At 32.4% G+C, this 25,311-nt stretch overlaps 1 protein-coding gene across 1 annotated transcript in view; it reads right to left on the reverse strand.

Annotated features, from left to right (window-relative positions):
• Positions 1-25,311, reverse strand: part of LOC145252525 (guanine nucleotide-binding protein G(I)/G(S)/G(O) subunit gamma-7-like) — a 45,595-nt gene that overhangs the window by 3,410 nt on the left and 16,874 nt on the right. The window contains exon 2 of the mRNA XM_080112072.1: positions 1,667-1,797. Within this exon, the coding sequence (XP_079968198.1) occupies positions 1,692-1,797 (106 nt within the window). The 3' untranslated portion in view covers positions 1,667-1,691. The remainder of the gene's footprint in view (positions 1-1,666; positions 1,798-25,311) is intronic.

Consider the following 25,311-nt stretch of genomic DNA (forward strand, 5'->3'; position numbering starts at 1 on the left):
TGATAGAACGTGAACATACAGCCCTCATGGATTAAATGAAATTGTTCCATTCCAAATTCTCTGCAGATTCCAGAGTTCAATAAAATACACCTGGAGATAGCTGGAGATTACATTGGCAGAATAACACAAAAGATGAGAAGAGTGGTTCAAATAATCAAAATTATCAATCCTTATCTAAAAAAAATTCAGAAACAAATGTTCTGTTAAGGCAATTAATGTTACCCGTCGAAGACAGGTATTGTAATTTTTTTTTTTTAAATTTAGTTAATTTCATATTTCAATAAATGTTTGATGAACAACAATAATTCAACATGTATTTATCAAGTGACTTCTGACAGTTTTCCCAACATGGAAGTAGTAATTTATATATATATATAATTTTTTACGTGCATAAAATATGCCCATGGACACATGTTTCTGGGTATAACTTGTCATCAGCATGGATTACCTATCAACAAGGATCAAACTCACGACTACACTATTCAGAAATCTAGTGTTTTACCAATGAGCCATGACACCTTGTCAGATTGCATGCAAGATTTTAATCGCTTTTAAATATATTTATTTTTTTAGCGATATATAAGCAGTTTTGAACAGTTACCTATTTTTGTACTTAATTTTTGCTAGCTAAGTGGTGAAGAGGAGAGATTACCTCCCCTTCATTTGTTTTTATGCCTCCCTTTGAAGGGATGTATTTTTTATTTATTTTCATTTAAGTATTTCATTTAAACGTATTTTATAGTTTTATGTGCATAAATATATCCATGAGCACTTGTTTTTAAATAAAATATTTAATAAATAATATAAATGTCCCATCAAAATATACACATACATACATTATATATACAGTGGTACCTCGGTACTCGACCATAATCCGTCCTAGAGGTTTGTTCAAACACTGAAATGTTAGACAACAAAAATGATATTTCTTCTTTAAATTAAATGAAAAATTAATTGGTTTCAGAGTTTAAAAATCCTTTTTATCTGTAAACTTTGAGGATTTTATACATTTAACAGTAAAAGAATGTCCATTTCTTTGTTGTTCAAATAATCGGTTCAGCGTTGTGTAAAGACTTAGAAACAAAGTTTTTTTTGTTTTTTTTTGCGACTTTTTTTTTTTTTTTTTTTTACTAACTGTCGTCCAGAGAGACATCTGTTTCATTTGTTGTATTGAAGTCTGACCTTTTTTTTTTTTTTTAATTTTTGGACACCTCAAGGTCCTTTATCGGTCCATGCAAAACAAGAGTCGGCCAATCGAATTGCGTGGTTCTGGTGCTACACTGATGTGCTAAAAATAACTGGCATCCTCTAGACTGTCAAAGAGATTGTAATGCTGTTCTAAATATAACTCGTTGCAAAGTTCAGACTCGTGTGATGATGTCGGAGCAGGGTTGGGTTGTCATACTACACTTAAAAAGTATCACAGCCAGTATGAATTACAACACTCCATTAAGAAACACCGCTGCTTGTTTACATTCGAAGTGAAGCCAGCGGTTCAAACTCTGAAATTTCATTCGACTACCGAGGCAAGAGAATCTCCAATTTTTGGTTTGAACACAGTTCGACCACCTAAACATTCGACAACTGAGGTATCACTAATATATATATTATATATATATATATATTATATATATATATATAAAGTGTGAAGGTGAATATTACTTACAGAATTTGTGATATTTGACAATGGCTCATAGGATGATGCAACTCTTTTGATCTCTGAAAGGATTTTCAGATTGGTTTACACCTATGACCAAAGCATCTTGAGTTGCATGCTGGTTCATGTAGTCGAGCAACCTGAAACGAGACAGAATAATGTTAAGTAATATTTGCAATGAAAGTGAAAATATATCTTTTATTTGACTTGGTTTTGTTTCCTCTTTGGGTTATTTAATGTAGAATCCGCCCATAGTAAAAGTTTTTATGCTTCAATTTTTTTTATATCTTCAAATATTTATTCATAGCGTTTCAGTTGGGTTATTTTGTAGAGAAAACTATTTTTGTAAAACATGATTAAGTTCTGCAATGGGGAGAGACAAAATAAAAAAACGTTTGGGGCATTTTAGATCTGAAATCCAATATCTTCAGACAGCCTGATCTGGTAGCACCAAATCATATCCAGGTTGTTACAGATTTTAAGTCTTTTTGAATTAATAAATTTAAATAGCTGTTAGAGGGGTTATCTCCCCTTATTAAAGCTTGTAAGAGGGACCCCCCCCCTCCCCGGCTTACCATTTAAAATTTTAATTTACTAAAATCAAACATGAAAATAAAGCAAAAATAAAGCAGTTGTGAATACATATAACAATTAATTCATCATTTAAAAAAAAATTCAATTGTTTTGTTTCATTAGTTGTGAGCCACATTGACTTTGCCATGGTATGAAAAACAAAATTACCAGTTGATTAGAAAGAAAAAAAATTTTTTTTTTAAATCTGGAATTGAGAATCAAAAGATTTGTAAGACAAGGAACGAAGACAATGGCCAAATCTACGGCCACATCTCAGGATTTGTCCATTTACTGTCGGAAGAAAGTGAAGCAAACAATAGCGTATGTCTAACACCATCGGACTTCTCACTTCCAATAGATTTTATGTGTCCCTATTTATAATGCCTCCCCCACGGGACAGAGTTAGACAACAGTGTTGTTTTTTTTAAATGTGGAGGTGTTCATGCAACTCTTAAGCTTTAGTTTTACATATTTTCGTTGTGAAAAGCGCAAATTGAATGGCGTCATTATGGCAAATAGTAAATCGATCAGACTTTGGCGATTGCAGGGTTTTAACAGAAACTGACAAAAATCATGGTTACCCCCCCCCCTTTTAAGCAAGTAGAATGCAATATACTTCAAATATTTTTGTTAATTTTGTCCAGCATAAAAGATTTTTCTTCATTTATCGGCACTTTCGTCTTAGGCGATTCTTTCCAACTTTTAACTTGCAGAGTCTGTCAATGTTTGTCCGATCTATTTAGCTGCCTTTTTCACAACCCACATGGTGAAATTTTTTTATCACTAAGTATTTCAACATTTTCTGTATCACCAGTAAGAATTATTGTCTTCTCTCAAAGGATAGAATTCAGTAGTGCTAGTATTATTTCCTTTATCTAAACAAACTTACTCCCCCCCAGAATACTAGCTATTCTCATTCGTACCACCGATCTATCATTTTTAAAAAATTTTTTTTTACCTGAACTTCACAGGGCAAGGTCACTAAATTATTGAGTTCTGCACCATGCAAAAAAAAAAAAAAAAAAAAAAAAAAAAAAAAAAAAAAAAAAAAAAAAGACTAAGTTAATTTTCCCCGGCTAAAACCCAAATATAAAGCTTTGCATGGGTTCGAATACCCTATATATGTAGCTGTAGATCATAACCTGACAGAGGAGTTTGATAGGCAAAATTTTTTAAAACAAATATGCGCATACATAAATATATATAGAAAGAGGTTTGGGTTTACTATAACATTTTTACATAAATATTATGCAAGTATAAATCATGTAAAATATCTGCATGAATATAATTACACGTAATAATTAACTAAAGATAATAATCCCATAAGAAAAACGAAAAAAGAGGGAATTAAAATGTTTAAAAAATATACAAATAAGCTAGATCTTTTACAGATGAATGCAATTCCACGACCCATATATAAGTTATATTTTCTTTTTAAATAGAAAAATAAAAGGGTTTTTAATACGAATATCAACATACAAAAAAATAATTTATAGGAGTATAGATATATATCAGGTTGACAAGAAAGTTCTTGCCGTTTTTAACTTAAATTCAGATGAACATATCTCAGCTCAAACAAAAATTTATTGATCGAAATAAACCCCATCAGAATCAACACACTTTTGCCAGTGCAAAACAGGTGTATTTATGCCAATAATGTAAAAATCTTGCGTTCTGGTGGTGATGAAGTCACTGAAGGCATTTTTGATATCACTTAGGTTTTTGAAGAATCTCATGCAGAAAGTTGTTGAGATGCTTGAAAAAGTGATAGTCGGTAGGTGAAAGGTCTGGAGAATATGGCGGACGAGGCAGAGTTTTATAGCCCAATTTATTCAACTTCTACTAGGTCGGTTTAGCAATGTGCGGTCAGGCATTGTTGCAGAGGAGAATTGGGGTTTTTCTGTTGACTAATGCTTGGTGTTATCGAAGTTTCCGATGCATTTCATCCATTTGTTGACAGTACTTCCCCCGCTGTAATGGTTACGCCTGCATTAAAAAACCCAAAAACTAATGGATGAAACCAGTCACAGACCACCAAACAGTCAGCATGACTTTCTTTTGTTACAACTTCGGTTCAGGAAGAGTCATGGAGTTTCGTTGGTGTCTAACCAAGGTGCCGAGCATCGCTGATTGTTGTAAAAACCCACTTTTCATCGAAAGTCACAACCAGGTTGAGAAGCAGGTTGTTCTTGTTGCATGAAAGGGAAGATGACACTTCATAACAGCATTTCATTTGGTTGTTCAATTCGTGAAGCACCCATTCATCAAGTTTTGTCTTTCCAATCTTTCTCAAGTGGTTGGAAGTAGTCATGTACATTATGTCTAATTCAGGAGAATGTTCTCAAACAGTTGTGCGTGAATTGGCTTCGACTAAGGCTCTCAATTCATCGTTGTCAACATCCGATGGCCAACCACTATGATCATCTTCAAGACTCATCGCAACCACCAAATTTCCGAAACCACCATTGTGCTGTGTATTTAGTAGTGGTTCCTGAGCCAAACACTTTGTTGATATCGCGAGCTGTTTAAGCAGCTTTTCAACCTAGCTTAAATTGAAACAAGAAAATTGTGTGAATTTGCTTTATTTTCCATCTTATATTCAACTTTCTGGAAAGACAATTGTTTTAAAAAGATTGTAATTGAAATGATTAGCTGGAGTGAAAAACACTCTTTAAAATGAAATATAAAGTAAAGGTATAACGAAAACTTCTTTGAAAATGTATCATTTGAAATCAAAATTAAAAATTCCACAAGAATTTTCTTCAACCTTAATATAAAGTTAAATTCATTGGATTAAAATATAAAATATATTCAAATTAAGAGTTTGTTTGAAGCAAGGATTATAGGAAGAAGAACTATATTTCCTTAATCTTTGGATTTTCAATAATAGCTTATATAAGAGGAAATGAAATGCAGTTAGCAGAATGATCAATTATAGAAAAACATATTTTACTTATCAGTACATATATTGGAAATGTTATTAAAAATCATTTAAAAGGCATAGAAAAAGGATATACACCCTAGGCAATCCAACGTTGAAACAAGTTCTATTATTTGCGGGATATTTCTGTCAAGTCCGACGAATAATCCAAAGAGAAAATTGGAGGCAATAAAGCGATCTGTAATATTTGAAAAAATTATTAGCTACGTGCAAACATGCTATTTTTTTATTTTTTTTTTTTAGAAATAGCATGTCATTAGGTCAAATCTTAAAATTAAACCAGATCTTAAATAGTAATCAAAGACTTAGCATGTCAAAACAAATCGATTTTTATAACAGAGGATTGAAAATAATTGCACTTTGGCAATTTGTTCCAGTTGTTAATTTTCTCAACTTTGAAATCCAAGTGTTTATTGGGATGAACAATTAAGTTGCATGTTCTCTTAAAAAAAAAAAAAAAAAAAAAGTTCATTTGCTAAATCTGTTTAAAAATTTTACAGGAGTCGATCAGATCACCCCCTCCCCAGCATTCAGAATTCTTAGAATCTTGTGATCCTGAATTTATTTAATCTCAAACTGATCTTGCCAATTGTCATCAATGATCCTTAATCCAATAAGGGCTGTTGCATGCAGCACTTAATCCCTACACTCAGGTAATACCTCAGCTACAATCTTAGATTCATCTCATTACAAAAAAATGGTAAAAATAGAAAATTGCTTGCAGAAATATCAATTTCTTTCCTTGTATGTAAAAATGTTTAAACTACCCATGACCTGTTTGGTCAGAATTTGTTATATATTAACGCATAAATAAGGTGTGTGTGTATATATAACAGATTATTAATATCAAACATGGTAGTGTTTGAATCTATGGTTAAGTGGCAGTTTTAGTTATTTAGAACTGCTTTAAAGCTTCACCACTCACTCATTTTTCAACCAAATTTCAAACAATTACAGTTAATAGATCACCTCAACTATATTCTGAAATTTTTTTTTTTTTTTTTTCAATTTTCGTTCAGTAAAACAAAAGTTATGAATTTTCTGGTGTTCAAAATTGTAAAAATATGTAAGGAGGTGAGTGGTGCTTTTTATGACTGGTTTCCATAGCAACCACATTGCTTCAGCAACTATTGTTGCTACTAATTCACTGCCATCGCGGAAAGAGAAGTAACAAGTGAAACGGAATGAAAGCATGAAACGGAGATAATTGGGAGGATTTTATTGAAAGCAGACGAGTGCTGTACATTGTTATTACATGTGTTTATGAGGCAAAAAAATAAGACTGAAATTAAACAAGCGAGCATGTAAAGTAATACGGTTAAGCTTAAACATGGAAAAGTAAAGGACTAGTCAAAACTGGAAAAGAAAAAGACAAGATATTCTAGTAAAAAATATAAATTTATAAGTTAAAATATTGCAGCATTAAGAATTTTTTAAATTCAATTTATAATGTTATATAATCAATTCTTAATGCTGCAATATTTTAAGTTATAAATTTATATTTTTTACTAGAATATCTTTTCTTTTCCAGTTTTAACTAGTCCTTTACTTTTCTATGTTTAAGCTTAACCATACTACTTTTCTATTGCAATATTTATATTAAACAATTTCTCAACTTTGACACAGGTTGATAATCATGTTTATATTAAGATTACAAAGTTAGACCATTCCTTTCTGTTCCCCCTTTTGCCTCTAATCATTTAGATTATTCCACTCCTCCTACCTACTAAAACACTTATTTAAGGCATCACTATTGGATGCACTTTTCGATCATAACCCAGGTTGAAAAAGAAACTATAGAATGCAGACAATACAAACAGCGCCAAAAATTAACGGGCAAACTGGATCCAAAGCCACACAAAAAAAAAAAGTTTGCATTGCCATTGTTTCTGAAAAAAAGTGGGATATATCCAATCTTTTGTTCCAGCTATCTGCCACACCTTGATCAACAATCCTATGTCAGCTTCCTTTTGTGTGTCTAAACAACTTCCTATCCATTGTTCAGATGATAAACTTGTTTTCTCTTTTTTTTTTTTGCTTCCAAACACGTGGAGAGACATCAATATTATCACAACATTATTCTGATACATAAAACAAAAGTTCACAAGTTTAAAAAGGTTGAAATCCACTGCCTTACATCTACAATGCTGTGGTTCTTCCCTCCCTCCTCTATGGCTGCGAGACAGGGACACTATCGCAGGCATATCAAGAAACTGGAGCTTTTCCACATGCAAGGTCTCCGCTCCATCCTGGGAATCAGGTGGCAAGATCGCATCACCAATCTGGAGGTCCTCTACTAAGCAAAGTCCATCATCAAGGCCCAACTTGAATGGGTTGGACACGTGATTCAAATGGAGGAGTGTCGGGTACCGAGATGCCTGATGTACGGGGAGCTGCAGTATAAGGACAATCTCCAGTGGTGCCGCATCAAATTGAAAAACCTGTTGAACTCCTCCGTTTGTCTGCTTTCCAGCTGATTACAATTTGATCATCTTCAAGTCCAACCTGGAGGGTTATGACATGGACAGACTAAAATGGCAAGGCTGTTCAAAAAGCTGCTGACAACTTTGAAGAGGCTTGATGCCAGAAACTCACTGCAGCAGAGAGACCCTGCAGAGCAGCAGCCTCAGCAGTGATCACAGCCACTGACTTTCGGTGTTCCAACTGTTCAAGTTCAAGACTATGTGCCTCTAGGCTGGGGCTGCAGAGCCACTTCGGTGTTCATAGAGATGCAGAATAAAAACATTATCGGATCAGATGGACAATCATATACATTTATTACATACTCCCCTCTAACTAGGAGACTAAATAAAACATTGGCATTATTCAAGGAAAATTGTATTAATTTTATAAAATATACAAATTTTATAGTTTATGATAACTTAAAAAATAATTTGGATGGAATTTAAGTTTGGGTTAAACGTACAAATTTTTTTTCTCTTTCTAATGTTATACTCATTAAAGTGATATCCTAATTATTTTTCCTGACAGCACCAACAGGCAAAAATAAAACTAAGGCCGCCTCCATAGCATTGCTGAATCCATCCCTTTTCACCTCGGTTAGATGTGAGCAGCACTGGATCTGAATACAAATGCTTAGTGTAATTGAGATAATTAAAAGACAACTGCAAGGTCGAGTGATTACTAAGGATAAACAAAAGGATGCAGGTCAAAAGAATGCAGTTGAAACCGACCAATCGGCTGTGATCTTTTTAAAGTGGTGCAAGCAAGGACCAACATCAACATTCCATAGCAATCTCATGATAAAATGATTACATTAAAACTTATCCACTTCCTAAAAAAAAAAAAAATTTTTCAAACAAATATTCAATGTTCCTATTTACTGCATTCTACTGTCATAAGTGGGGAAAAGAGAAAGATGAGACAAGACAGAAAAGAGAAAAATTGGAAAGAGAAAGAGGAAGAAAGAGGAAATCCAGCAAAATAGCAACAAACATGGCAAAAAGCAGGATTTTTTTTCCCCATTAAAAAAAAAAAAATTAAAAAAAAAATAAAATAAAAAATAAATAAAGCGTTAAATGGAAATCTACCTATTTAAGGGTAAAAATTAAAACAGAATTCCGCTATAAAACAAAACTCACATCCCTGAAATATGTATCGAGACAAAAATGGCAGTGGCTACACTCCTGTGTCAGGGCACAAGTGATGCTCAGATACGCAGCTTCAAGCATTTAAGTAAATTATTTTTATTGCATAAAATTTAAAGAATGGATGTTCAGTTTGTGTGTGTGTATATATCTTTAGTTAATTATTATGTGTAATTATATTCATGCAGATATTCTACATGATTTATACTTTAATATTTGCATAAAAAAGGTTATAGTAAACACAAACCTCTTTCCATATATAATTACTAGCAAACTGCCTGGCATTGCCCGGTCATAAAACATGCTTAATATGATACTTTTATTAATTTAGTATTTACTAGACTACTCGTGACCCGTTGGGTCAGTATGTTATATAAGCTATGGAATTAATGTATGAGCGTGACACTTGTGACTTAAAGAAAATAGTTTTTTTTTGATATAACAGAAACATTTCTATGAAAATATATTAAAGTGAAAAAGAATATAAACCGGATGTTGGGTTACAACACCTGTTACAAGGTCATTTGAGTTTTATAATTATATTGGACTTAACATATAGTAAGGATTTAAAAAAAAAAAAAAAAAAAAAAAAAATTGCCTCGTGCGCCACCACTGAGAATTGAAACCAAAACGCACAAAGTATCAATGCTAGCATGTCTCAAGGACTTATCTTGGACCCAACTCTTATCTTCAATAATCTCCTGAATCACATTCTAAGTTCATTTGCCAACATACACGCAGATGACACTATATCAGTATCTGTCTGCTGACCTTAAGCACGTAGTACAATGGGGCAAAAAGGTGATTGGCTAATTTTAATGCATTCAAAACCAGGCTTTTTACTTTTCACCACCAATGCTCTGATCCCCACTTAGAACTAACTGATCTGAATAACTCGTCTCAAAGAGGCACCATTTTGTAAAGCTTCTGGGATGGACCTGAAATGAAAAATCTATTGCCAAAGTCACTGAAAAAAATGGCTGCATTATTCTACCACTCCAGAAGGTGTTTAACTCCTGATGCAATCCTCTACCTGTATAAGAGCCAAATAAATCATCCTCATAAATAATCAAATTCTACTCAATTTACATCATTAACGATTACTATACTACCACTTTACATTTATTAACCCTTACCCTCGAAGGACCTTAGAGCCTTGATTCCCAAGTAAACGGACAAAAAAAAGTATGGTTGCCACATCTGGACAGGAGCGGCTTAGTACATCCTATCCAACTTTGACAGAGTTCAAAACTGGCTTTGAAACCTAAATAGGTGATGCCCTTTTCTTTTCCCTGCAACCTTCATCGCACAGAAGAGATGTTGCAAGCCTGTCTCTGCTCTATCGTTATTTTTATAGAATGTGCTCATCTGAGTTTCAATAGATTTTTTTTTATAAATAATTTTATGAAGAATTTTTCATAAGTTTTGGTTTCGATTATAACTGATAGCACTCCAGTAATTTTTTTTTTTTTTTTTCTTTTTAATAAATAATTTTATGAAGAATTCTTCATAAATTTTGGTTATAGCTGAAGGAACTCAAGTTTTTTATATATATATATATATATATATATATATATATATATATATATATATATATATATATTCATGAGTTTTTATTTCGGTTTTGATTCAAGCCAATGCACCCAAGTCATATGGATATATATATATATTTTTTTTTTAAAAATAACTTTATAATATATAAAAATCGATAGCACATTATAATCATATAGAGAGTAAAAGAGTTAAAATATGTTTAAGTGTACTTTACAACCGGGCTTTGCCAGACATTCGTGCTAGCTTAGATAAATACTTTTGCAGTTTTAACAAAAAAGCTACAATAATATCAGAGCGTCTCCATTTACACTGAACATCTACAGAATGTCAACAATATATTACATATGAATGAGTCCCCCCTGGAATTTCCACAGGTCCCACTAGTTATGGAGAAATACAGAATCTCCCAGTGAACTAAAGTGGTAAAATTATTTTATAAAAATCAGATCAATTATCAGAACTCAAGGAGCATATAGACATCATTTTCAAGGAAGGGTTGTACCAAGTGAGAACACAATTAGGAACATGGTTTGAAAATTTGAAAATCAGGATCAGCGAGTGACCTTTGACGGGCTGGTAGGCATCGTACTGTAACAACCAATGAGAACAGGCAAAGAGTTGACAAGAGTATTGAAGAAAACCCTTCAACCTCAACGCTTAAGTCATTCCCAACAACTCTGGATATCACGAAGGTCCCTGTAAAGACTTCTCCAATCATTGAAACTTTTCCTTTATAGATTGCAAGTGGTTCAGCATTTCAAACAGGAAAATTATGAGCACAGACTTCAACTTTTGCTAAAAATTCAAGAATTGGTTCAAATTGATGCAAATTTTGTAGGCAAATTGATCATATGTGATGAAGCTAATTTGCATCTTAACTGTTTCATAAACAAGCAAAATTGTTTCTGGGGATCTGAAAACTCGCACGTACATATCGAACTAAAAAGAGTTACATCTCAGGGTGTCCAAAAAGTCACTGAAGGGTTGGAAATCTTTGTCATTTTACCATTAATGCTTGTTTTTCCCTCTATTTCAGATATTTTACAGATAATATTTTGGAAATTAATTCTGGAAAAGTATAACATTGAACAACGTATGCAAGTTGTGAAATTGTTTTATCAAAATCAGGAGTCAATTGTTTTGACTCAAAGAGTGACAACATTATCTCTCGCTATGGCAATGTCAAATAGCCACCATGTTCTCCAGACTTGACTAGCCAACTTTTTTTTGTGGGGATATCTTAAAGAAAGAATATGTTAAACCCTACAAGAATTGAAGAAAAATATCAGGAACAAAATAAGGAAGTTAAATCACGATCCAGAGATTCTGCAATCTGTCAGGAATGTTTTAGAAAGAGCTGAAAATGGGCAACATTTAAAAGACATTTTTCATAAAGATTGTTTGAATTTTGCATTTAAAAAAACTCATGTCTTCGATTGCGTTAAAATTACAGAAAGAAATCAAAAATAAATCTATTTGAGTTCAAAACCCTTCAGTGAATTTTTGGACACCCTGCATATGGTGTGTTATGTCAGCAGATGAAATAATCGGACATTATTCCTTTGAGGACAGAAATGGGAATACTGATACACAGACTAGAGAACTATTGGGCCAGGATTCAGAATTTTTTTGTATCCTGCCATTTAAAACAGATTCTTGATTCCAGCAATATGGAGTAACTGCTCATCACTAGCATGCAGTTGCTGAAGCAGTTTTTCCGAAAAGCAGATTATCTCTTGCAACAACTTGGCCAACCTTGTCACCAGACTTATCCAGTCCAAACTTCTTTTTATGAAGCTATCTTAAAGAGAACATATGTGAACAAGCCTCAAAATAATCAGGAATTGAAAGCAAACATCAGAAATTAATATATATATATATATATTATTCCTAAATTGGAATTCATTTTAGAGATGAGCATTATATATTAATTTATTTTTGTTTCGGACTATTATTCTCATCTTTATTAGTTGTTTTTTATCTTTTATTGGTTTTGTTTATTCACAACGTTTCGGCCAACTATTCCTCTGGCCTTCGTTAGGTGGTAATCGCGACGGATAGGAACTTCAGTTAGGAGATTCGAAGTTCCTATCCGTCGCGGTTACCACCTGACGAAGGCCAGAGGAATAGTTAGCCGAAACATTGTGAATAAACAAAACCAATAAAAGATCAGAAACAACTAATAAAGATGAGAATAATAGTCCGAAACAAAAATAAATTAATCAGAAATTAAATTGGAGAATTAAACCAAAACCCAGATTCTCAGGCAATCATGAATAAATTCTTCTGAAAGGATAGAAATGTGCGAAGCATAAAATGAACATTATCTAAAAGATGTGATTTCTTTTTTTTATGGGTCAAATCTTCTGTAATCATTTTCTACGTTTGTGAATAAACCTCCCATATCTCTATATTGTGTCTCAATTTTCCATCTGTACGTGCAAAAATAAAATCAGTATGGCAAATCAAACCCCGTCAGCAACTTTTGCACCACCCTGTATAATATGAAGAATAATGTCCAAAACCCCAGGATAAATCTGCAAACCGGTAGGAGGTACAATTTTATTATACAAGTATGTGAATACTGCCTGTACCTAACAGGCATTTTGTTTTTAAAAATTTAATCTAAATATGGTATCATTTGGGCATTAAATTATTAATTGACCAAATTGTTACAAAACTATTACTAATTTGGTAATGGTAATATTTTAGTTTCTATTTATAAAATGATTGAATGTAAAAATCATTGAAAATTTTTTAATACATGAGGATTTGCTAAAAATTTTAAAGGCAGTTTAAAAGACTTTTTATCCAACAGTTAAAAAGCTTCCAAATTTGTTTTAAATTTTGAAAGTAATTATTTTTAATATATTAAATTGCAAAGAAAACGAATGTTTTTTAAAAGCGTTTCATTTTAAGCTTTTGCATTTTTGGTTTCAATAAATAATAAAAATGTCATGCAGGTGTGAATTCTTAATTATATTTTTAGTATCGACTGTACTGGGGATTAAATCGTTAACCCCCAGAAGACTATCATTCAGAACTGATTATTACTTAGTATTTTATATGGTGCACCACAGGTCCATGTGAAAATGTTATCCAAATTAATCATCTCAAAAATTAAAAAAATCAAACAAAATCAAATTCTAGCACGCATCTATTTCTATCAATACTTATGAGTGAAGCAATGAGCCCTGCAATGTGAGACTTCCTTAAAAACCTTGGTCTTTTAATGATGTGTCACACCAGAGACTATTGTGAATTGACTTGGCTTTATAAACTACTCTCCCCTACTATTATTTATAGAAACACTGAGCCTGCTTTCAATCTGTCAAGCCAGCAGGACATTTGAAACTTTCTGATATTTGTATACTGGCTTTGAAAAGAAGCATTTTATTAATTAACTATGATTTCTTCAATTTATAAAATTATTAAAAATACTAGCAAGGAGATCAAACGTTGCTCGAAATTGATTGAAGATCAAATGTTTTTGTTGTCATCAAAATGGATTAAATCCCCCATTCGTCAAATTGACTGCCTGCCTGCTCTAGTTGGGGGTCCACAATGGTGCATCAAGAGGAAGAGGATTTCCCCCACAGTGATAGTCCACAATACATTGTAGTCTAGATTACACTGGAGATTTTATGAAATTATATAGGACTTAAAGTTTAAATTGCAAAAGTCAAGTATGGTTCAATTGTGCTCTGAACAGAAACATTCATTTCGAACGCGTCCCTGTCATATTAAAGAACCTACTGTTGCTTTTATATGCTGTGCCCTTTTGCTTGCCAAGTAATAAAGCTTAAATACACTCGTGATGTTTTAGTTGAAAGTGGACTATTCCTTCTTTAAGCAAATTTCAGATTATCAGAAGACATTCCGATGCAAAACCTATCTAAAAACACTCCCAGACACAGAAAAACAGTGAAATTAAAAACAGCCTAATTCAGAGCCCATAACAAATATGCACACAAAATACCTTTTATTATATAAATCTCACCTGTGTGTTTAAAAATGTATGTATGTTTGCATGTCTGCCTAAAACTTTTGACAGAGGCAACGAATTTTCATGAGATTGATATCGTTTTGAAGCTGGACCATTCAGACGACAAATATAACAAAAGCATTAATTCCTTCACCCTCAACTGGGCATTTTTCTACAAGGAGGGAGGGGGGCGCTTTTTTTTTTTTGCCAATATTTTTGAAAGAAGTCCCCTGCCTGCTCTAGTTGAGGATTCACAACGGTGCATCAAGAGGAAGCGACTAACCTTAATTTTAACCTTCGCCAATTCCGGTTTGGTGATGGATGCAACAGCAAAGACGTCACGTTTTTTTTTTCAAGTTCTTTTCCTCCTTCGTGGTACGGGTTTGAGCCTGCCTGCTTACTACCCCTTCCCTTTTTTTTTTTTTGGCTCAACACACCTCCAAACACCCGAGCAACGAGGCTAGTTTATATATAAGTAGAGATACTGTTACACTGAGGAATTTAAAAAAAAAAAAAAAAAAAAAAAAAAAATTAAAAAGTTTATTTAATAATCACTTAAAATAGTTTTTAAATAAAAAAATAAATTTATACAATGTAAGAATCGTAGAAAAATACATTCATACAAGTTTCTCATCTACCTTTCATTGTCTTCGTTCATGTTTGCAAGAAAATTGTTAAGTATACAGTAAAGACTTTAAATGCAACAAAGTCATTATTACAATGAAAAAAAAAAAAAGAAAAAAAAAAAAAAGCAGACGGTTGTGCAAGAAGATTTGGTTATGTAAAGAATGCACTCGATGGGAAACACACACGAGCATTGGAGATGGTGGGATATGGGGGCGTTTGAAAGGTTATTTTTAAGGAAAGAAATTCAAGAGTATCAAAGAAATATCTATATGGGTCAACATATAACCTCAAAATAGAAAAGTTTTGCTTAGACAAAAAATGCACCCAACTTAAAAAAAAAATAAAATAAAAAATAGGTCTGTGTGTGTGTGTGTGTGTGTGTGTGTACACGTACACACAAACTTATGGATATCACTCCAAGCAAGCAAAGAAAAGCTAGAGTGTAATATCTATTTTGATACTACACTTTGCTCCTAGCCAAAAGGTCAGGAAATGCTATTGAAAGTATTTAAGAAAGATTGGCCAATTGTAAATGGTCAAATAACCTCTACATTAAAAAAATGGTATGAAGAAAAGTTTTAAAGTTAAATATTTTAAAATTACCCAATTTTTATAAAGAAAGACATATTTCCTTCAAGATTTCATTTTAAAATTTGTGTTGAAAATTGTTGATAATTTGGTTTTGTTTATGGAATTTGATTATAGATCGCCAAAACAAACAGCATTCATGATTGCGATGATGATAGAACAATGGCCACCTCGAACAAGCAGTTGCAGATAGGCATCTGAGACGACAAAATGAATCGCTGACCAACTAAGAACTTTTGGAATGGGAAATAAGCGGCCGTATTTTGCCTACCAAGTGAGTTTGGTAACTAGTTTGTTGATTGATTCTAGTCACTGTCTGTTGTAAACCCACTCCCCATTGTGATAACTAGTGTTTGTATGAATAAACACTGCCTTCAACAAAGTTTAAATTAATGGTTGGTCGACCTTTAGCTTTTTGTAGTTCTTGTTCGTGACAGTACCCAAATATAGTTTTATTTACTATAAATCTCCTGAGAGATACTCTTATATACACCTGGAATACGGAAATTGGAGATTTGGTTGGTTGTCTTTGTGGTATATCAACTCTTTTCAGGTTATTTAATGGCCGAATCCAGTAATATTTTATGCTTCAAGTTCTTAATATTTCCAAATATTTATTCATGGTGTTTGGTTTGGTTGTGTTTAGAGGAAAATTGTTTTTGACTTTACAGAAGATGATTGACTTTGCAAAAAAAAAAAAAAAAAAAATGTTAGATGCATTTTATGTCAAGAAGCCAGCATCTTCAAGCAAGTCTGATCTGGTAGCATCAGAAGGAAATTGGAGGCAAAAGAAAATCAAGCAGTGAATGGAAAGAAAATATTGTTTTGCATGAAATGTAGAACTATCTAAGGATTAATTTCAAAGAAATATGGAGTTCAGTACACCAATTGGGAAAGAGAATGATACATAGAGAAAAAGAAAAAATATAGAGTGGGGGAGTAGTAGTAGTAGTAATGGTGGTGGTGATAGGAGGAGGAGGAGGAGGAGGAGGAGGAGGAGGAGGAAATGTCCTTTGTTATCAAGCAAACATGAGTCGCCATAGACGCAGAGTAACACCTGCCACTGATCTCAGAGAATTAATCAATATAAATCGAAATCAATTGTGTTGGGTTCAAGGAAAAAATGCACAACCATGCAAACTTCATTTCCTGACCAGTTTTAGGAAAAGGAAAACTGCCTTTTAATTAATGTTAGCAATTTTGTTTATTTCATTTATTAGAATTTTAAACGCGTTACATTTTTTATTTATTTATTTATAAACAAGTCGAAATAAATTAACATTAAAAACTATTTTTAATCACAAAAATGATTAACAAATGCTGCAATTTTATTGTTTCTTTTAAAATAAGAAAAAAAGCTGATAATTTTTTTTTTTTTTTTTTTTAAATTCATACTCCCACTTGTAACCTGGGCCATATCACTACAACGTTATATGGTAGCCCTAGGATACTTTTTTTTTTATGTTACAATGTGGAATACGAGGTTTTTCTAGCCCCTGGTTACAGTATTTGCCCTGCCTTACGGTGTTATTTATAATGTTATTTGAATATATACATGTCTATTATATACTGTATTTTTTTTTTTTTTTTTTTTTTTTAACTAATTTTTAACGCTGTATACCGGTGTTCTACTGTAGTAAGTAACTATTAGGTTGGGGCAAAAATGTTTTTTGATGTTCAACTATATAAAAACATTTTTGCACCAACCTAATAGAGTTTTTTAGTCCATTAAAAACGTGAAAAAGTTACAGCCCATTAACTTAGTGCTTTATGCCAAGTTGATGGTTGAAAATTTAAATTTGTGCTCATTTTTGTATGAAATAAATCACTTTCACCGAATGGATAACATAACACTTAGTTTGCTGCACCTTATAACAAAAAATCTATACAAATTTCAGCTAGATCGGCAGAGTAGTCAAAAAGTGGGATGAGCAAATAGACTGAAAGAAATATAATGCAAATATCTTCCACAGTAATATTACACAATATTTATATAAATAAAACAGTAGATGTATGTATGCATGTGTATCTAAATATTTAACTGATTAACTACTGGTCACATAACACTGAAATTAATAGGAAACAGTAATCATTAGGGCTAGGACAACAGCATATTCTTTTCATTGTTTTGATCCTCGAGTGTTTATCTGTTATCTTACATGCTTTTATATAGAATGATGTGATTCTCGGTTGATTAACTGTGTTACTGTGTCGGATATATACTCGTTTTTTTTTAAAAAAAAAAATGAAAATATGCTGTTGTCATAGCCCTAGTAATCATACACCAAGAATAGTTTATAACAAGTAAAATCTTTGTTCGGATGAATTAACATGTACAGAAATATGTCAGCAAGTTGAATGCAAAATGTACTTTTCAACTTGCTTACATATTAGTTTTGCACAAATTCATTCATAGCTTGATGTGGTTTAATTTCAAATCTTTGTCACGATAACTCAAATGGTAGGGAATACAACTGGAGTGCTAAAGGTTGCGGCTTCGCTTCTAACTGATGGCATCCAAATTTTTTTTTTTTTAGTTTTTAAATTAGTACTTAATTGGCTCTGCAATAATAAATACAAATCTGCAGTAATTAAAATACATTTAAGCATATTTAAAAAAAAAAAACCCACTAGTCACAAAAATGTTTAACAAATATTGCAATTTTATTATTCTGTTAAAAAAAAATGGAAAAATATTCAAACTGATAAAAAACATAAAAAATTAGATTAATTTATGGTCCAGGTCAGGAGTGGACTGGGAGTACAGCACTTCATAATAACTAGATTTCTTAGCCCATTAAAAATGGGCAAAAGTTATAAACTTTTGACTTAGAATAAGTGCTTCATGCACAAAATACTAATCCTTATTTATTTCTAACTGCATCAAAATACCATAATGCTTAGCTTGCTGCACCTTATAACTATGACAACAGCATATTCTTTTCATTGTTTTTAGTCTTGAGTATATATCCGACAATTAATCAACCGAGAACCTCATCACTACATAAAAACATAAGATATCAATGAATATATACCTGAGAATCAAAACAAGGAAAAGAATATGCTTTGGCATAGTACTACTTCTAACAAAAGTCTATAAAATTTCAGCCAGATCGGCCAAGTCGTTTTCAAGAAAACAGTGGAACGGACAAACAGACTAAAAGAAATGTCAATATCATTTCATAAAAATCTAGTACACATAAAAAATAGAATTGGTCTGATATAACAGCACAAAAAAAAAAAAAAAAAAAATTTTCGATGGATACAGAAAATAGATTTAAAATGTTATTTTATGAATAAATTAGCCGTCTTTGCCAGCTCACTATCGTTTTATGAAGTTCACTACTTGAAATACTCAAAACATAATTGGTCCCGGTATGACTTTAAAAGACATCCATTGCTAAGGCCCTATTTGGGGGCTGTGGGGAAATGTGGAGTTGACTCATAGTTATTGCTGCCATGTTCACTTTGACCCAGAGTCGTAATACCTGTTAGGACACCTGATGCTACTAGATTAGGCTATCTGAAGATACAGGTCTCCTGACAAGAAATTACATTAATAAAAATTTTTAAAAATAGTCATTGTAACCCATTTAAGCTGATTATGAGTTCTGTGTAAGGATACTAAATTAAAAATGTTTTAACTCCACATAGATCCAAACTAACTATAATTAGAGTATTTAAAATAAAGTTCTATTAAAAAAAATATTAAAGAATGTCAAATACGTATGATTTGACTTCAAAAATCATTAATTATTTCTATTGGCCAGTTTATAATAGAAAATATTAAACGGGAAAGAGAAAGCTAAAAATGGCAGAACACACATTTCTTATTTATTTTGAACAAGCGGGGGGGGGGGGGACGTACCTGGTGTTGCTCGGGTATTTGTAGGTGTGTGTGTTTGGGGAGGGGGGTAAATCAGAAAAAAGGAAACTTAACAATAGCGATTAAAAAAAAAAAAAAAAAGAGGTTGGTGGCATGTGGGCTCGAACCCGGAGCCTTGAGGCCTATAGACTGAGCCTGAACACCTGTGCTACGGCAACAATATTAATGTAAGAGCGATTAAAGTAAGTCAAGGTTTGATTGACAGGTGGATGCTTAATGAGGTCATCGCGGGAGCGTTATGATGACGGGGCAGTTTTTTGGCGTTTGTTTCACTGCGGGATCATTTTTTCATTTACTGCGGGGCAGTTCGGGCTTCCCAATATGATGGGAGGGGGGGGGGGACCAGCTCCCGATTGAAAGGGGATTGTCCAAATTGAATAGCAATTGTCTGATATAAGGAAAAAAAGCGCATTGATCAAAGTCGATTGCTTTTGGCTGTTCCCGGCGATCGCGCTGGGAACGATACAACCTTCACATTAGTTTCACTTTTATTATACGAAAAAGGTGAATCTACATGTGCCGATTGAAAAATGTTGAATATTTAGCTTTTAAAAGTCGGGCAAATTAAATAAACACGCGACACCCGTTCGTAACTCATAATTTCAACGTGATATAAAAAGTTTTAAAAATGAGCGACGGCCTCGAGAAGCCGCCGGAAAAAATCCTTTTGCGGACATACACAAAAAGTGAACATACATTTTCGCTTTTATATATATATACTAGCGGGAGGGGGGGGGTACCCGGCGTTGCCCGGGTGTTTAGAGGTGTGTGTCTGCTCGGGAGGTGGGGGAGGGGGGGGGATAATCAAAACATAATAAGCGAAGTAAATATTTTTAAATATTAAATAAAAATTAAATATATAAAAAAAAGTTAAAACTTAAAAAATCGAAAAAGAAAACAAAAAACTAACGCAAGGCAAACGAACGCTGTTAAATGTAAAAATCAGAAAAACAAAAACAAAAAAGAACGAATGCTAAAACTTGTTTAAAAAATCTGAAAAAAACGTTAAAAATGGCTTAAATAACCCTGCTTCAATATTAAAATTTAAAAAAGACACCATGATTCGAACCCAAAACTTTTAGAACTGGGTCATACCCAGCGCTCTAACCAACCGACCTAAGACGACGTACACAAAATTAGGTCATTTTTTTAAAATCTTTAAACTAAATCAGGTTACGACGTCGTATGACGCATGCGTAGAAGCGACATCATGAGAGGACGGATTTATGCGTAAACTTTAAGTATTTACTTCAACAGTGCTCAATACGTAGGTAGAGCTAGTTAGTAAGTTATAAAATATGGCGATTAAGCTACACTGAATATTCCACGTTTCATCCACTCTAGGATTCTTCAGGCTTTATACACACACACTAGCCGACTAACAGTTTGCTACTCAAAACCAAAATGTTAAACATTTCATTCATAAGTTTGTTGTAAAAAAATGTCAAAACTAGCATTTTTTTCATATAAATATAACATTTGTCATTTTAATACAAATTTACTTATCTTAATATTAAGTCATCAAGAAATAAAAAATAAAGAGCGATGGTTAATGCATGCACATGCTCTTTTTTTATTTTTATACTTTACAATTTTTACATTGAATTTTAAAAAATAAAAATGATCATTAAAGATGGAGCAGTAAGTCACCCTCTCTCCTAAGAGAGAAAAGTACTAAATGGAAATAAACTTTCGCATAAAAATAATATATATATATATATATATATATATACACACACACATACCGTTCCCCATGTGGGGGTACCAAATTGTTTAAAGAGAAAATTATTCCCAACTCTCATTTAGGTAAAAATGCACTTTCGTAAATAATTGAATTCATTCAAAACGTATCGCAAAAACAAATAACACACATATGTAAGAATAGAATTAATAAAACATATTAGAAAACGCTTTAACAAGAGTTAAAAACATTTAATTTTCAAAAAGGAGACAAATCATATCCCCCCCCCCTTTGGGTTGAGCACTTTGTAAATATATTTTCACCAGACGTGCAATTAAGCAAAGCACACTCTTTATTTGTTTGTAAACAAATGATGGTTTGAGCACTTTCTGCGACGGGCGAGCGTGGATTTAATACACACTTAAGGAGAAATATTTACAGCACTGATTCGTAGCCCGATGGTTAGAGCTGTCGACTGTCAATGCGACGGTTGTAGGTTCGATCCACGGCTGGGTAAAGGTGTGTCTAGCCGCACTGATGAGTTATGATACAACGAAACAGTACTGTATGTGGATGAAAAATACACACACCCCACCCCCCCCAAAAAAAAATCATGAAAGAATTAAGTCTAAGTTTCTAAAATTCCATAAAACCTAGAACTACAACAACTGGTATTTATTTGAATTTCTATTCCTTTAGAATACTTTATGAGTGCAGTTTACTATTTAAGCCATACTTGGATGAGGAGGTGGCTTCAAATCTTTTTCGTTAAAAGTTTGAGTAAAAGTTATACAATAAACCCGACAGAATTCTAATAGTCAGCACGCAGTTCATATGGTAACCACCCCCAGAAACAATTTAAGATATCAAAAAAGGACAAAATACTGCTGCTACTGATTCTGAAAACAACCAAAAATATTTGTTGCTGGGTCTGAGACTTTCGTCTTTAAAAACAGTCTGCAATGTGAGGTTGGTTGCAGAAACAATTTTGAAAAGAATGTTGATAAAAAGGGGAAAGCAGCTTGAAACCTGCTGCCTCATCTTTCGGCTGGCTACCATTCCCTGTATCAGGGCAATAGGAAAGAATTTTGCAATTTTTCTTAAGCTCTTAATTTTCATGATGGATGTCTTACCAAACTTTCTCATTAAGACTAATGGCGTCAATTTATAAACGCAGATTTAACAGCAAAAATTATGATTCATGTGCTTTGAAAGCATCCCCCCTCCTCCCTTAAGTAGGTCAGGATGAAAGTCACGAACAAAAGAACAAAAAGAGTATCTTCCCATCCGACCTCCTAATGCAATCCATCTATAGAAACAGATGACAAAAATAAAATGGTGCAAGAAAGGAAAAAAAAAAAAAAAGTCAGCTCTTAACCACACAAGTGTCTTTCTACTCTTGAATATGGCAAAGTAGATTTTCTTCTAACAAGTTCGCCTATTGTCAATTAAAAGGCACCTTGTAAAAAAAAAAAAAATAAAAAAAATAAAAAATATAGTACTAGCTGCATCTATCCGGCGTTGCCCAAGGTTCTTTACTTCCAATTTTGTTTGATTCATTAAACCCTCCACTAATAAAATATTTACATTTTTGAAAAGAATTCAATGAAAGAATGACAAAATATCGAAATTTAAATCCCACAAATATTTCGCTTTTTTTTTTCCTTTAACAAAGGGATAAAAATTGTACAACAAAATATATATTTGTTAAGCACCTGTTATATACTTGCTCATTTTATTTAAATTGGATTTTTGTCTAGCTAAATTTGATTATAGGATTTGCCCATCATGTATAAAAAGCAGTTGTCTGCATGTGCATGTAAGCATGTCTGGCTAAAATTAAAAAAATAAATACCCACAAAGTTGGTACTTTTTTGATAGAGATTACCTCGGTCAGATGAATATCTAATATTTATAAAAAATTATTCTTTGGCACAGATTTCATCAGAGGGAGGGGTCTGTTTTGCAGTCATTACATGTATCAACAGAAAGGAAGTAACTGATATTTTTTTTTAAGTGGTTGATTCCCTTATACCGACTCATTCCTTGAGGAATTTGTAGAAGAATGCATGTATATCCAGAGAGATGAAGGAGTTGAGCAGAAGAGAGAGGAAAAAAGGGGTAAAAGTTTTAATGAAAATTAATGATGGGACGATTCCAATAACCCCCCCCCCCGGTTCAGATACAATTACAGATTCCTTACTAAATTTCCAATTCTTTATAGTTAAATATTTAGAGATTTATAAAGTAATTATTTTTCTCAATTATCGTAAAACATGTTAAATGTGAAGATATTTTTATCACATGTAAAAATACACAGGTAAGATTATGGAGATTCTAGTATTAGTTTAAAATCAATATTTATCATTTTTATCATTAATAACAGCAGTGGAAGATTTTGCTTAAAAAAAAAAAAAAAAAAAAAAAAAAAAATCAAATAAAAAAAGACAAAAGAATCGTTTTTTTGCATCAGAAATCCCCCCCCCATTCCAATATCACTAAATGTTCCGATTAATCATCCCAACAACACTAATAGAAATATTAAATAATAGTTTTTGTCCTAGGTAATGCTGGAAAGTCCTAGTATTAATTTAATAAAATTATAATCAATTATGTTTGAATGTGAATTGCCATTATATAGAACAGCTGTATTTATCTGGAAACTATTGGAATTTGTTTTTATATAGTACTAGCAGGCCACCCGGCATTGCCCGGTCATAAAATATGCTTAAATATGATTTCGTATTTATTACATTCAACCCAATATGTAGTAATGATTTAAAAAGTTTTAAAAAATTGACTCGTCCGCCACCATCGAGAATCTCAACCGAAACGTTTAGCTTACAATTTACTTTCTCCTTTGACATTAATACTCAAGCTATGAAGACATGTTTGCTGCAAGACTAAAAATTAAAACATGAACCAATAGCTATTACGTTACACATGCATATTTGTAATGACAGCATTATATCTTCACCTGGCAAATTCCATTTCTTTAATTTTCACTTTTGCATGGAACCCCCCCCCCCGCTAAAACCCAAATATAAAGTTTTGCATGGGTTTGATTACCCTATATATCAAGTTTCATGTCTGTACACCAAAAACTGACAGAAGAGTTTGGTAGGAAAATTTTTTAAAACATACGCATGAATAAATATATATAGAAAGAGGTTCGTGTTTACTGTAACCTTTTTATGCAAATATTATGCAAGTATAAATTATGTAGACTATCTGCATGAATATAATTACACATAATAGTTAACTAAAAATGATCATCCCACAAGAAAACCAAAAAACTAATAACAAATTAAAATGAATATTTAAAAGAACATGCAAATTAGCTAGAGCTTTTGCAGATGAATGCAATTTCATGACCCATATATAACAAAGTTGTATTTTCTTTAAGTATTACAGTATGGTTTAATTATTAAATTTGAATCAAGTTGTCATAAAACTAATTTAGTTGTGATAATGTTTTAAGTCATGAAATTATAGGATGCAAATGGCTGACAAATTTATAATTTTAACATTTATTAATAGAAATAAATAATACTGGCAAGCTTCCCGGCATAAAATATGCTTAAATTTATTTTAATTGATGCAAATTTTTGTATTTATTATAGAGCCAATTCCCTATTTATTATATTATACCTAATGTAAAGTAGTGGCTGCCTGGCATGACCTGCTAATAAAATATACTTTAAATAGGATATTTTAATCTATGCAGATTTCATTTATTATAGAAATAATTCTCTTGATTATATTGTGTACCTCATGTATAATGTTTTTGAAACAAAAATGATTTGAGTGCTTTTCAGTTTTATTCGTTACTGTCCGAGCTAAATCCATATGCATAATGTTAAAAGTTATAAATATATCAAATTTAACGGTTTGAAGACCAAACAAGTACACAATTTTTTTTTTTTTTTTTTTTTAATTAAACAACTATTCATTAATATTAAATTTGATATTTTGATTAATAAACTTCAGGAATTTTTTTTTTTTTTTTTTTTTTTTTACATATACCATGGTGGTTATGCCTGGCAGGTTTCACTCAGATGATGTTGGTGAAGAGTAATGTCCGATGTCAACCATGTTTTTAATACAGTAGACTTTTTATCACTTAACATTACACACCGAATCAGCATTTTCTACTATATCAGGCATTATTCTTCAACATCCGAGAGAAATGTGCCAGGCATAACTTCCTA

Source organism: Euprymna scolopes, chromosome 29 (genome assembly GCF_053919585.1).
Source record: "Euprymna scolopes isolate OS-2025 chromosome 29, ASM5391958v1, whole genome shotgun sequence".
Classification (NCBI taxonomy): domain Eukaryota; kingdom Metazoa; phylum Mollusca; class Cephalopoda; order Sepiida; family Sepiolidae; genus Euprymna; species Euprymna scolopes.